This window comes from Carcharodon carcharias, chromosome 9, assembly GCF_017639515.1.
Source record: "Carcharodon carcharias isolate sCarCar2 chromosome 9, sCarCar2.pri, whole genome shotgun sequence".
NCBI classification, from domain to species: domain Eukaryota; kingdom Metazoa; phylum Chordata; class Chondrichthyes; order Lamniformes; family Lamnidae; genus Carcharodon; species Carcharodon carcharias.
Genome location: NC_054475.1, coordinates 15,394,286 through 15,409,163, shown reverse-complemented (window position 1 = coordinate 15,409,163; position 14,878 = coordinate 15,394,286). Strand labels below are relative to the sequence as shown.

The 14,878-nt window shown below is 47.7% G+C and overlaps 1 protein-coding gene across 2 annotated transcripts in view; it reads left to right on the top strand.

The window, feature by feature from the left end:
• Positions 1-517: 517 nt before the first annotated feature.
• LOC121281771 (monocarboxylate transporter 1-like) overlaps positions 518-14,878 on the top strand; it is a 35,144-nt gene continuing 20,783 nt past the window's right edge. Inside the window, exons 1-2 of one of the 2 annotated variants that reach the window (XM_041194734.1) lie at positions 518-696; positions 12,048-12,299. In XM_041194734.1, the coding sequence (XP_041050668.1) occupies positions 12,083-12,299 (217 nt within the window). In that variant the 5' untranslated portion in view covers positions 518-696; positions 12,048-12,082. Of the gene's footprint in view, positions 697-12,047; positions 12,424-14,878 lie in introns of those variants that run through there. The other variant, XM_041194735.1, reaches the window with a different exon arrangement.

Sequence of the window (14,878 nt, the reverse complement as noted above, 5' to 3'; positions counted from 1 at the left end):
CACATGAAATGCTGCTTCACTTGAAAGGAGTGTTTGGGCCCTTGGACAGTGAGGAGAGGGGAAGTAAAGGGGCAGGTGTTGCATCTTCTGCGGTTGCATGGGAAGGTGCCATGGGAGGGGGTTGAGGTGTAGGGGGTGATGGAGTGGACCAGGGTGTCCCGGAGGGAAACATCCCTGCGGAATGCCACCGGGGTGGGGGGGGGGAGGGGGTGAAGGGAAGATGTGTTTGGTGGTGGCATCATGCTGGAGTTGGCGGAAATGGCGGAGGATGGTCCTTTGAATGCGGAGGCTGGTGGGGTGATAAGTGAGGACAAGGGGGACCCTATCATGGTTCTGGGAGGGAGATTAAGGTGTAAGGTGAATGTGCGGGAGATGGGCTGGACACGGTTGAGGGCCCTGTCAACAACCCTGGGTGGAAAACCTCGGTTTAGGAAGAAGGAAGACATGTCAGAGGAACTGTTTTGGAAAGTGGCATCATCGGAACACATGTGACGGAGGCGAAGGAACTGTGAGAATGGGATGGAGTCCTGACAGGAAGCAGGGTGTCAACTTGCCAAAATCACCATGGAAACCTGAGCAGAGGAGGAGGAGTGGGGCACGAACTGCATCGGCTCATGTAGTTTTAACAATGCATTGCACTCAGAATGGAGCCAGGAAGCCAGCGCTAGGTCACTGTCTAAACTCAACCCAGAGAAGGTTTGTGAACTACACCCTGCACTGAAATTTACTGTAACCAAATCGAAATTATTTCCTGCATCTCGGTTTGTCTGTCACTGTACATTTCTCTCTCTCTCTCTTTCACCTTTTGTTTTTCCCTCTTTTGACTCTCTGCTCTGTCACTCGCGTCTTCTCTGGCTGCGCAGAGTTGGTAAAGTTTTGTTGCTGCTGTTTGGAGGCGATCATTTACCGGAATAGTTCCTGGGCTCCCTCCTGTCGGTCGCTGTGAAGTTTCAATCTGTGAGCTTTTGTTTGAAAGTCCGGCTGAGAGGGACAAGCAGTCGGTTTGGAGTGGGAGAGTTGTCCCGCTCCCTCTCTCTCAGACCCAGAGCCTGATGCTTTATGTGCCATTCGGAGGATCCCTTAACGTTAATATACGGACGAAATAAGTGGACTCCGTTTGCCTGGGCTGTTCTCAGGAGCTGTTTGGATCAGACCGGGATTTCAGCCTCTCTGGCTGATTTTTGCTGGAACCCAGTGGGAATGAAACCTGTTGCCTCACGTGGGCCACGTGTACAATTCCAGATACCGAGAATTAGAGACTCGCTCAGCAGCGCTGAGAGCCATTGGGAGAGAGCTGGGGGACTGGGGACAGTTGGTGCTTGCTGGAGGGTCAGGAGTAAACATGTTGGGGGTTGTTGGAGAGTCACATGTAATTGTCAGAGGGGCTGGAGGTCAGGGCTAATTGTGGGGGATGTTGGATAAGGGGATGCATCTCAGGGGGCTGGTGGATTGGGTTTGTGGGGGATATTGCAGGAGAGGGGGTGAATGTTATGGGCATGTTGAAGGAGAGGGGGGTGACAAAGTACAAAGAACAAAGCAGCCCTGCTTGATTGGCACCACATCCACAAACATTCACTCCCTCCACCATCGTCACACAGTGGCAGCAGTGTGTACCATCTACAAGATGCACTGCAGAAACTCACCAAGGCTCCTTAGACAGCACTTAACAACCTCACGACTACTGTCATCTAGAAGTACAAGGGCAGCAGATATATGGGAACACCGCCACCTGCAAGTTCCCCTCCAAGTCACTCATCATCCTGACTTGGGAATATATCAGACATTCGTTCACTGTCGCTGGGTCAAAATCCTGGAACTCCCTCCCTAACAGCACTGTGGGTTCAAGTGGTTCAAGAAGGCAGCTCAAGGGCAACTAGGCTCGGGCAATAAAGGCTGGCCCAGCCAGCGCAGCCACATCCTGTGAATTAATTTTAAAAAATGTTTGTTTAGGGAGGGTCAAGGGTGTTTATTTTGAAACATTATGTTTTCCTCTATTGTGGAGTTGTGATGATCTTTGTATATTTTGACAAGCGGTGAGAGTGCCGGTCAACATTTTTCACAAACCTGAGGATTCAGTGAACTAAACCACTTTCCCCAGGCAGTGGTTGGTTGAGAAGTAGTCCAAGAACACCACATAGGAAAGATCATTGAACAGAAGTTGGCCATTCAGCCCCTCAAACCTGTTCCCCTCCCCATACTTGAAGGCAGGTCTGACCCACAATGCCACAGCCCCCACCACAGGTAGGGTAAGGAGGCAGGTCACAAATCCACCCCAGCCAGACCATATCCCATGGTGGATCATACCCCATGGTGTTGGCACCAATCTGATCCACACCAGCTGGCCTACCCCTCCCCCAAGCAATCCAAGTTGCTATGGCAACATACACTTTTACCTGCATGTTGTAGCCTGGAGTTATGGAGGGTGATGGTAGAGGCTCCAATTTCTTTCCATCACACGGCTGACCAGCAGTCTCTTCCACTCTTACTTCCTGCCATTGGCCTGTGTTGGAAGCATTTGCAGGGTTGATAATCAGCCTGTTTGGCCAAGTTATAAACACACTTTCCTTGGCTATCAATTCCTGGAATGGCATTTGAACCCAGAGATTCTGGCTCAGAGGCAGAAACACTATCCACTGCGTCATGAGACCTCCCCATCCCTTACCAAACAAAAATCTAATGGTCCCATTTTTGGTGGAGAGAATTTCACTTCCCATGGTGAGGAAATGCTTCCCAACACCATTCCAGGTTTCATCCCTGATCTATGCTGAGAGTATGGATACGACAATTAATCAAGTTCTTCTATATCAGGGTTTCTGCTCCTGAGGGAATTTTTTTATTCTTTCATGGGATGTGGGCATCACTGGGTAGCCCAGCATTTATTGCCCACCCTTAATTCCCCTGAGAAGGTGCCATCTTGAACCGCTACAGTTCAAGTGGTGTAGGTACACATACAGTGCTGTTAGGGAGGGAGTTCCAGGATTTTGACCCAGCGACAGTGAAGGAACGGCCGCTTTATTTTCAGGTCAGGATGGTGAGTGACTTGGAGGGGAGCTCGCAGGTGGTGGTGTTCCCATCTATCTGCTGCCTTTCTCCTTCTAGATGGTAGTGGTCATGGATTTGGAAGGTGCTGTCAAAGGAGCCTTGGTGAGTTGCTGCAGTGCATCTTGTAGACGGTACACACTGCTGCTACTGTGCGTTGGTGGTGCAGGGAGTGAATGTTTGTGGATGTGGTGCTAATCAAGTGGGCTGCTTTGTCCTGGATGGTGTCAAGCTCCTTGAGTGTTGTGGGAGCTGCACTCACCCAGGCTAGTAGGAAGTATTCCTCCACACTCCTGACTTATGCCTTGTAGTTGGTGGACAGGCTTTGGGGAGTCAGGGGTTACTTGCCACAGGATTCCAGCCTCTGACCTTTGATGGCATTAGGTCTTCGCTGTCATTCATGCCATGAGGGGTAGCCCCCCACAACACTTGGGCCTGTGCTCCCATGTGAACCATATCATTTTAGTTGAGGAATCAGAGGACAGCGAGAGTCCAGAACCAGAAAAGAAAGCTGAGGAAAGTTATAACAATTTCACAGTCTAAATTAACAGTAATATAAAGGGCTATAAAGCTGCAAGGAGGGATTAAGTTAGACAGATCTTTATGGCCAGCATGGACATGATGGGCTGAATGGCCTCCATCTTTCTCATAAGTCTTCCTATGTTTTTATATATTTTTAACTTGTGGCCAACAGATATTGTAGAGTAATGAATGGTGATTGTGGGGTCACAACATGCACTTTAGTATGGGTCACTCTGAAGATTGGGCTAGGGGCCACGCTGAGTATTGGGCTGTGAATCATGCTGTGGGCTGGCCCAGGGGTCACAGTGAGGTCAAGGCCAGGGGTCACAGTGAAGTCTGGGCCAGGGGTCACAGTGAGGCCCGGGCCAGGGGTCACAGTGAGGTCAAGGCCAGGGGTCACAGTGTGGATTAATAAAGGATTTGCAGTGACAGTTGGAACCATTTATACTGTGTTGTTTGATGCTAATCAGTGGGTTGGTTGTCGGGTGGGAAACTGGAGCTGAGATAAAAAATCAGCTGTGACCTTATTGAACAGTGAAGCAAACTTAAGGAGCAGTATGGCCATCTCCTGCTCCTATTTGTTATGTTCTTACAAATATTCCCAGCAAAACTTAATAATTCTTGGCTCCAAGACAGAGAGGGTGAAAGCAAAAAAATCAGTCCGTAGCTAAATGTTTCTTTTGCTCCCATTGGTGAAACTGAGAGTGTACGATTGGGAAATTCACTCAAAACTCACTCACTAGAAATCTCAGACATTTCATGCAAAAACTATACCATCCAGTTCTTATATAATAGAGAGGACTGGTAATCTCTTCATTAAGAAATTGTTCCTGTTGCGTGTGGAAATAATTTTCTAATGCGTAACCTTGGTGGATATTTCTGAATGACATGGGCACACCCCCTAGTCCTGCACTGCTACAGTTTTAACTTCCAGATGAATTTATTAGACTGAGTCTTAATGCCTGTACCTAAACAAACCTGTTTAAAGTGTAACATGCTCTGTAGCTGTGAAAGTGAATCATTGTGATGCTTTAATGGAGGGTTGTCAGTTTTAAGCTATCACAGAAGGAGTGAGGACGAGAGTTCAGGAGAACATGATGTAGTGTGTGGGAGCCTGGATTACTTTACCACAGGAATGTGTTGAGAAAGTGACCGACAGATCCTGTCGGGCAAATTATATAAATATTTGAAGCAGAGAAAGGCAGAGCTACAATAAGAGGAGTGGAGGAGTGAAAGTAGTTCTGGATTGCTCTAGCAAAGAGCCAGCACAAATAGGCTGGGCTAAATGGCCTAATTTAGCACTGGAAATTCCTTTGGTTGTTCTAAACATGGTAGCGCACAGCCAGTTGGAATTTCCCACTCTCCTGTGCAAATTGCAGATACTGCCTAGACTGATGATGCAGTTCAGGCCTGAGGTTTACACCTGCATGGCACCAACATCTTCTCCAACCCCCTCCACAGCACACACACCACTTCTCCCCTGGGCAGGATGGGAAAGAAGCTTCTGCAGCATTTCTGCTGCCCAGACTCAGAGAGAGGGAGAGAGAGAGACAGAGAGGGAGTGAATAATGGAGACACAGAGACAAAGGCAAGGAGAAGGACAGAAAGAAAGACACACACACACACACACACACACACACACACATATACACAGACAATGAGACTGAGATGGAGAGATACACCATCAGAGGGACAGATCGAGACAGAGTAAAACAGTGAGAAGTGCACACAGCAACACACAGAAAGGCAGAGGGAGAGAGACAGCGAGATACACAGATAGTGAGAGGCACACACAGAGGAGTGTGGAATTGACGATTGAATAAGGCACTGGGGAGAGCATGGAAGATTCACAAGAATGGTCCTAGGGATGAGGAACTTCAGTTGTGAAGATGGATTGTAGAAGTTAGGACTGTTTTCCTTGGAGAAGGGAAGGCTGAGAGGAGATCCGATGGATGTGTTCAAAATCATGAGTGGTCTGGACAGATTAGATTGGGAGAAACTGTTCCCGCTCGTAAACAGATCGAGAGCAAGAGGGCAAAGATTTAAAGTAATTGGCAAAAGGAGCAAAAGCGACATGAGGAAAGCTTTTTACATGCAGCGAGCGGCTAAGGTCTGGAATGTACTGTGAAGGAATAAGGGTTAAATAATATGGAATTAATACATGAATATTATGTTAAAAATTACTTTGGGGAAACTCACAGTAAAACATATTTTAACAGGAGTCAAAACAACATGGTTAACTCCTTTCACAGCAATGTGAATTCACCGATAAGATATGCACAGACCTAAAAAGCAATATCCGATGGGTGTTGTTATTACACTAGCATGTAAGCATACAGTGGTTAGCCCTGATAATTAAAACTGCAATCAGATAAAAGAATGCTGAGCCTCAAATCTTATTATCTTGCTGGATACTGTACCTTGACTAAGCAAAACTGACCCACATGACCATTACTTAAGGTTTAATTTTCAAGAATAAGTTCAAAGCTATATTTCTTACAAGTTGAACGGGCATTCTCATTATAATAGTTCGACCTTTCACCAAATATGGGATATTAATTAAGGGTGGTCTATTATTGATCAAATACATATCTTCTATGTAACCACTATGTAATTGTACAACCCCAAAATTCATTAAAATTATCTCAACCCAAACTCGAATAATTTCAGATTTGTTAGACACTTTAGATTGTCTACAGATCTATTCTAATGACGCACTCACACTCAGGGATTAAGGTAATTTTACTTTAATATTTGATGGATACCCTTGCTTTCACTTAAGAATCTCAAATCAGTAACAAGTAAAGTCTAATGCTTGGGTTGCCTTATAGAAATAAGAACTAGCTATCTTCTTTTTTGGATTTATCTCATGCTGTGATTTATGCTTTTCATACGACCATCAATTTGCACTCTTTCTACTTATAATAAATTTGTGTGTACCTGAAACTTCAATTGTTTCATTTAGTCTTCTGTATCAAAGGCTCATGTATCTGATTCCTGTTCCCTCATGGTGGAGGAGTATTTACTAAGGAGTTTCACCCAGACCCTAACAATTTCTGGGAAAATTACAATCTAGCTAAAAACTAGTTGGAAATAAGTCTATCAGGAACCTTGGCTGGTTTCACTCCTTCAGCTGAGATCTGAGTAGAACTCAGAAAACCCAGTTAAGTGTATTTGAGTCTGGTTCCCTCCAGCTGAATTTGAGGGGGAATTAGTTAGGAGGTACACTGGATCTTGAAAAAACTTCAGGTAAATAGTCTTAAGATTGTAGTGTACCGCAGCACGGCCTGAGAGCTTGATGGAGGGAAGTTCAACTGAAGCATTCAAAAGGGAATTAGACTGTTAGTTGAAAAGGAACAAATGCGCAGGGTCACAGAGAGAAGGCAGGAGAATGGCACTAAGTGAAATGCTCTTTTGGAGAACCAGTGCCGATGTGATGGGCCGAATGGCCTCCTTCTGCACTGTAACCATTCTGTAATTCTGTGATCACCTAGATAGAGCTGTAGAGACATTGCCAGTCACTGAGCAATGACCCCTGATTGTGTGAATTTACCAGATTGTGCTGAGTTACCTCATCTTTCCTGGGACAGGAGTAGTGTTGCCACAGTGAATCTCAGTACCCTTGCTCTGGGATTTGGTGGGGAGTAGGGGGGCGTGGAATGGTGGGGGACTGTGAAAGATTAGGCTGAGTGCTGATGACCACCCCCGCCACCTCCCCCCCCTCCCCCCACCCCCTACTCCACCCATGACCAAAGAGCCAGGTGACACCCACTGTCTAGACCAACAATCTAGAGAGGAGTCTGACTGTCTCTGAAGGTGCTTGGGCCTCTCAGTAACCCTGTGGCAGGGAAGGTACGGCAAAGAGCTGCCTTTGATCGTTAGACTGATTTGAGATGATTGACACATTCTGCAGTTAGCTGCTCTATGCAATGACTAATTTTACAGAATTTTGGAATTACACCCTTGTTACTACTTAATGATTGGCACAGCTCACCTGAAACTGTCATCAGTGTTTAGTTTACCAGGGTCAATGGGTCTATGACAGCAATGCCTTACCTGAACTCAGCTCCTGCACTGCTGGGCCAGTGTGACGGGTGTTTAGAAATACCACAATAAATATGCATGCAAAACACCTGCTGACAGCATGTTCCTGTAGGAATAATCCCTGCCCATATCCTTTCCCACCCTTACCCTCTCAGTGATATCACTGAGTTCCTTTTCCTGTTTCTCTGTACTTACCTCACTGTTCCTGCATCATTGACTACCTCTCTTTGCAACTATTATGGGGTCGGTCATTGTTCCTCTCTTTCTCTCTCTCTCTCCCCCTCTGTCTCTCGCTCTGTGTCTCTCTATCTCTTGTCTCTCTACCTCTATTGCTCTTGCTCTGTCTCTCTCACTCTCTCATAAGAACAGAAGAACATAAGAAAAGGAGTATGAGTAAGCTATTTGGCCCCTTGAGCCTTCTCCACCATTTAATATGGTCAAAAATTTGTCTAACTCAGCCTTGAATATATTCAATGACCCAACCTCCCTCCACTGCTCTCTGTGGAAGAGAGTTCCAAAGATTAATGACCCTCTGAGAGAAGAAATTCCTCCTCATCTCCATCTTAAATGGGTGAGCCTTATTTTGAAACTGTGCTCTCTAGTTCTAAATTCTCCCACAAAGGGAAACAACCCCTCAGCTCATCCAAAACTCCGCTGTCCATGTCCTAACTTGTACCAAGTCCCACTCACCTATCACCTCTATGTTCACTGACCTACATTGGCTCTCGGTCCTGCAATGCCTCAAATTAAAAGTTCCCATCCTTGTTTTCAAACCTATTTCTGTAATCTCCTCCAGCCACATAACTCTCCGAGATCTCTGCACTCCTCAATTTCTGGCCTCTTGCGCATCCTGATTTTAATCCATGCCTTCAGCTGCCTGGGCCCTGAACTCTGGAATTCCCTCTCTAAATCTCTCCACCTCTACCTCATTTTCCTCCTTTAAGACCCCCCTTAAAACCTACCTCTTTGGCCAAACTTTTGGTCAACTGTCCCAATATCTCCTTATGTGTTTCAGTGTCAAATTCTGTTTGGTAACCGCTCCTCTGAAGTACATTGGGATGTTTTGTTGTGACAAAGGCACTATATCAATTCACATTGTTGTGAGTGCCAATGCTGACTGCCCTTATCTGTTAGTTGCAGTCTGCCCAAGCCCCCTTGAGACCCTCGGAGTCACAGATCCTGTCACTTCTGCCCTTTGATAAGGGACGGTAGGTGGAGTCTTCTGCTCAGGCCAGGAGCCTCAGTTGGAACCACTTCCTGCCCTCAACCTCACTTTGGCTGTCAGGCTGCCTGCATGGGAAATCCTCCTGGAGACAGCCAATTAAGAAGCTGCCCTGGGTCTGCCATCCAATTAAGGATAGTGGGCAGATCCCTAAGGCTGCAGGCCCAATCAATGGGACAGCAGCCCCTGCGGGAGAGGTAGAAGCTGCCTTGGAGAAGAAAGGCTAGGCTGCCTCCATCTTGAGGAACACTCTGAAAAGGTATAATGGTTGGTAAAATAAATGGTGGCCACAGCTGTGAGATCACCCCTGTGGCCCAGAGTGGGGTGGGGGAGGGGGATGGGGTGGGGGGGAGCGGTGGGCGAGGGTTAAAACAGGAAGCCTTGCCCCCCCGGCCAGCCACCAGCAACCTGTCACCTAGCACCTGGCAGGTTAGGCCCTAAGTGGGGACCTTCTCGGTGGTGACCCCAATCAGCCCAAAAATGGGGAGTTCATTAGGCAGGTTGGCTACCTGTCTCTGCCAGCGCTGACCCAGAGACGCGAATGTGTTGGGCCACTGATCCAACGCACGTTTCTCTAAAATTCTTCCTGGTCCCACCTTGAGGCTTGCCCTCCACGGAAGTGGGAAGAATCTGCCCTGTGTATCTGACCCACTTGGCAGCGAATGGGGTTATTGTCAGAGCCTGCAGTTCTGGTGCCAATGCCTGTGCACATTCTGTTGTGTTGGCCATTATTTATATAACGCAGCAGTCAGAATGAGGAATAGTGTTTTTGAGTTCAACGTTCATCAGATTCAAAATGGGGGAAATAAATATTTGTGTAAGATTGTACTTCAGCTTCTGGGAAATAAGTCAATATTTGAGTTTTGTAATAACTCAGGAGTGCAACACAATGTTGATTCTGCATGTCGGTGGAAAGGAAACTATGAGGTACAATCATAACTGATGTCTGCAGAATGTGACTTTCTTCTGAATCATAGGCAGTATCTACTGACAAAAATCAAGGAAAGTTATCCAACACTGGTTGGTCAGTATCGGCATTGAGCACTCCCACATCACAGATTATGTGGAGAGTAGAGCTCTCTTTACACCGTCTCCATCAAACACTCCCAGGGCAGGTACAGCATGGGGTTAGATACAGACTAAAGCTCCTTCTACAATGTCCCCATCAAACACTCCCAGGACAGGTACACACAGGGTTAGATGCAGAGTAAATCTCCCTCTACACTGTCCCCATCAAACACACCCAGGACAGGTACACATAGGGTTAGATACAGAGTAAATCTCCCTCTACACTGTCCCCATCAAACACACCCAGGACAGGTACACACAGGGTTAGGTACAGAGTAAGGCTCCCTCTACACTGTCCCCATTAAACACTTCCAGGACAGGTACACATAGGGTTAGATACAGAGTAAAGCTCCCTCTACACTGTCCCCATCAAACACACCCAGGACAGGTACACATAGGGTTAGATACAGAGTAAATCTCCCTCTACACTGTCCCCATCAAACACTCTCAAGACAGGTACAGCACGGGGTTAGATACAGAGTAAAGCTCTCTCTACATTGTCCCCCTCAAACACTCCCAGGACAGGTGCACACAGGGTTAGATACAGAGTAAAGCTCCCTCTACACTGTCCCCATCAAACACACCCAGGACAGGTACACACAGGGTTAGATACAGAGTAAAGCTCCCTCTACAAGTGCATAATGGCAACATAACACTGATGTTGCTGCTACCGCTTATCTAGAGACCTGGAATAATGACCTGGGGATATGGGCTCATATCCCACCAGGGCAGCTGAGGAATTTAAATTCAATTAATTTAGTAACTCTGGAATATAAAGCTTGTCTCAGTAATGATGACCATGAATCTAATGTTCTGGCAGGCGGATGGTAAATGCCAATCTTCTCAAATCCCAGACTGAAACTTGAAACAGCTGCCACAACTATTTGCAATTTGTATTTATTTTGAGATGCAGGCTTTGAATTCAGTAAAAAGAAGGCCACTGAGGCTTAGAGTGTTTTATTACAAAACTAAATTAAACCTTTATTAATAAAAAGGAAATGATTTTAAGCACATACATAGTTTTGCAAATTACTACTATAATAACTCCTAGCTCCCCTGGTTAATTTAACTCCCAGTTATACCTCCATTAAGGCAACAGTAAAAGCACAGATTTTAAAAGACCCAGGCAAAGTAACACGATATCCTGAACAGTCGAACTCAAAGTGAGTTTTCTTAACTTCTGTTCTTGCTGACAGCAGTTTGGGTACAGAGGCTGGAGGTTTTTCACACTTGTTAGATCTTAGAATGTCTTCCCTTGCACACAGCCTTCTCTCCTTCATATATATTCTCCCCTTTGAATGCAAATTCCCATTGTTTCACTATGCCTTTGGACTTTATCTCTCTAATGATAAAAATCTATCATAGTACCAATTTTACCAGTAATCTTTGGGAAAAATAAACAGTTTCTTAACTTCTCCTGGCTAGGTGAAACATTTCACCCTTCTTTTGAATTCAAGCTAGTCTAGTTTACTTAAAAATCCAAATGTTCCCATTACACCTCACATTCTAAAACATTCCCCATGTTTACCTATTTAGCATTTCAACCCTAGCTTCTCTTTTTACTTCAAAGCCTTCAGACCAGCTCTCTCTAATTCAATTAAGTCCCCCACGCACAGACACACACGCAGACATAGACACAGACCCCACTATTACTCTACAATAAATTCCGAATAACATTATGAAAATTATTAAAAGTTCCTGATGCTAGCATCAATTGTTGTAAAAACCCATCTGGTTCACTAATGCCCTTTAGGGAAGGAAATCTGGCACCCTTACCTGGTCTGGCCTACATGTGACTCCAGACCCACAGCACTGTGGTTGATTCTTAATAGCTACACAATTGCATTCAAGAAGGCAGCTCACCATCACCTTTTCCAAGGCAATTAGGAATGGGTGGGAAATGCTGGCCTAGCCAGCGAAGCCCACATCCTATGAATGAATTAAGAAAAACACTATCCCATCAGACATTCCCGGTGTAGCTTGGATTTCACCCATGCTGTACAGGCCTTGATTTTTTAAGGTGGGAATTATACCATTTCTCATATTTACGTTCTTAACTTTGGTAAGAAAGAAGCTCTCCCTTGTCTGGAGACTGGTTTCCGTGCTTTTTTTTTTGCCTTTGCTAATGTTTCCTTCACCTTTTCTTTTTCAGTCACTCTCAGCTCCAGTGATCTTTGAGGTACGAGGATGCCTCCGGCAGTGGGAGGGCGGCAGGAGCACACTCCCCCAGACGGTGGTTGGGGCTGGGCTGTAGTGCTGGCATCCTTCATTTCCATCGGATTCTCTTACGCTTTCCCCAAAGCCATCACCGTCTTCTTCAAGGAAATCAAGGACATCTTTGAATCCACCGACAGCCAGGTGTCATGGATTTCATCTATAATGCTGGCAGTGATGTATGCTGGAGGTGAGTGTGATTGAAGGTGGAGCAGGTCCTGACTCACTCAGTGAAAAGAAAGACCCTGTGCCTATATAGAGCCTTTCACTACCTGGAGCTCTTCCCAGCCACTCAAGCGCTGACTTTTTTGCAGGTTAGTCATTGTTGTAATTTAGGAAATGGCAAGCTATTGGTGCACAGCAAGCTCCCACAAACAACAATTAGGTCAATCTGTTATTTAGTGTTGCCACCTGAGAGATGAATATCGGCCCTGGGCACTGTGGAGAACTTCAACTTGCTCTTCATTGAAGAGCTGCTGTGGAATCTTTCACATCCATATGAGACATTTCTCCAGGCCCCAGTTTCACATCGCATCCCAAAAGACAGCACCTTCAACAGTGCAGCACTCCCTCAGTGCTGTTCCTCTGACAGTGCGGCACTCTCTCAGTACCGACCCCCAACAGTGCAGCACTCCCTCAGTACTGACCCTCCGACCGTACAGCGCTCCCTCAGTACTGACCCTCCGACAGTGCAGCACTCCCTCAGTACTGACGCTCTGACAGTGCAGCACTCCCTCAGTACTGACCCCCGACAGGGCGGCATTCTCTCAGTACTGACCCCCGACAGTGCAGCACTCCCTCAGTACTGACCCTCCGATGGTGCAAAGTTTCCTCAGTACTGACCCTCCAACAGTGCAGCGTTCCCTCAGTACTGACCCTCCAACAGTGCAGCGTTCCCTCAGTACTGACCCTCCAACAGTGCAGCACTCCCTCAGTACTGACCCTCTAACAGTGCAGCACTCCCTCAGTACTGACCCTCCGACCGTACAGCGCTCCCTCAGTACTGACCCTCCGACAGTGCAGCACTCCCTCAGTACTGACGCTCTGACAGTGCAGCACTCCCTCAGTACTGACCCCCGACAGGGCGGCATTCTCTCAGTACTGACCCCCGACAGTGCAGCACTCCCTCAGTACTGACCCTCTGTGTGTGCAGTACTCCCTCAGTATTGACCCTCCGATGGTGCAAAGTTTCCTCAGTACTGACCCTCCAACAGTGCAGCGTTCCCTCAGTACTGACCCTCCAACAGTGCAGCACTCCCTCAGTACTGACCCTCTAACAGTGCAGCACTCCCTCAGTACTGACCCTCCGACCGTACAGCGCTCCCTCAGTACTGACCCTCCGACAGTGCAGCACTCCCTCAGTACTGACGCTCTGACAGTGCAGCACTCCCTCAGTACTGACCCCCGACAGGGCGGCATTCTCTCAGTACTGACCCCCGACAGTGCAGCACTCCCTCAGTACTGACCCTCTGTGTGTGCAGTACTCCCTCAGTATTGACCCTCCGATGGTGCAAAGTTTCCTCAGTACTGACCCTCCAACAGTGCAGCGTTCCCTCAGTACTGACCCTCCAACAGTGCAGCGTTCCCTCAGTACTGACCCTCCAACAGTGCAGCACTCCCTCAGTACTGACCCTCTAACAGTGCAGCACTCCCTCAGTACTGACCCTCCGACCGTACAGCGCTCCCTCAGTACTGACCCTCCGACAATGCAGCACTCCCTCAGTACTGACGCTCTGACAGTGCAGCACTCCCTCAGTACTGACCCCCGACAGGGCGGCATTCTCTCAGTACTGACCCCCGACAGTGCAGCACTCCCTCAGTACTGACCCTCTGTGTGTGCAGTACTCCCTCAGTATTGACCCTCCGATGGTGCAAAGTTTCCTCAGTACTGACCCTCCAACAGTGCAGCGTTCCCTCAGTACTGACCCTCCAACAGTGCAGCACTCCCTCAGTACTGACCCTCTAACTGTGCAGCACTCCCTCAGAACTGACACTCCGACCGTACAGCGCTCCCTCAGTACTGACCCTCCGACAATGCAGCACTCCCTCAGTACTGACGCTCTGACAGTGCAGAACTCCCTCAGTACTGACCCCCGACAGGGCGGCATTCTCTCAGTACTGACCCCCGACAGTGCAGCACTCCCTCAGTACTGACCCTCTGTGTGTGCAGTACTCCCTCAGTATTGACCCTCCGATGGTGCAAAGTTTCCTCAGTACTGACCCTCCAACAGTGCAGCGTTCCCTCAGTACTGACCCTCTAACAGTGCAGCACTCCCTCAGTACTGACCCTCCGACCGTACAGCGCTCCCTCAGTACTGACCCTCCGACAGTGCAGCACTCCCTCAGTACTAACCCTCCGACAGTGCAGCACCCCTCAGTACTGACCCTCCAACAATGTAGTGCTTCCTCAGTACTGACCCTCCGACAGTGCAGCACCCCTCAGTACTGACCCTCCAACAATGTAGTGCTTCTGCAGTAGTGACCCTCCGACAGTGCAGCACTCCCTCAGTACTGACCCTCCGACAGTGCAGCACTCCTTCAGAACTGACCTTCAACAGTGCAGCACTCCCACAGTACTGTTGCTCTGATAGTGCTGTACTCCCTCTGTACTGACCCCCCCGACAGTGCAGCACCCTCTCAGTAATGCACTGGGCACGAGGGCTTAGATTTCTGTGCCCAATTCCTGGAGTGGGACTCAGAGATGAGAGTGCCACTAAACAAACCACCACTGACAGCTGTTGTGTGCCAGCAGAAGGCAGAAGCGTTTGT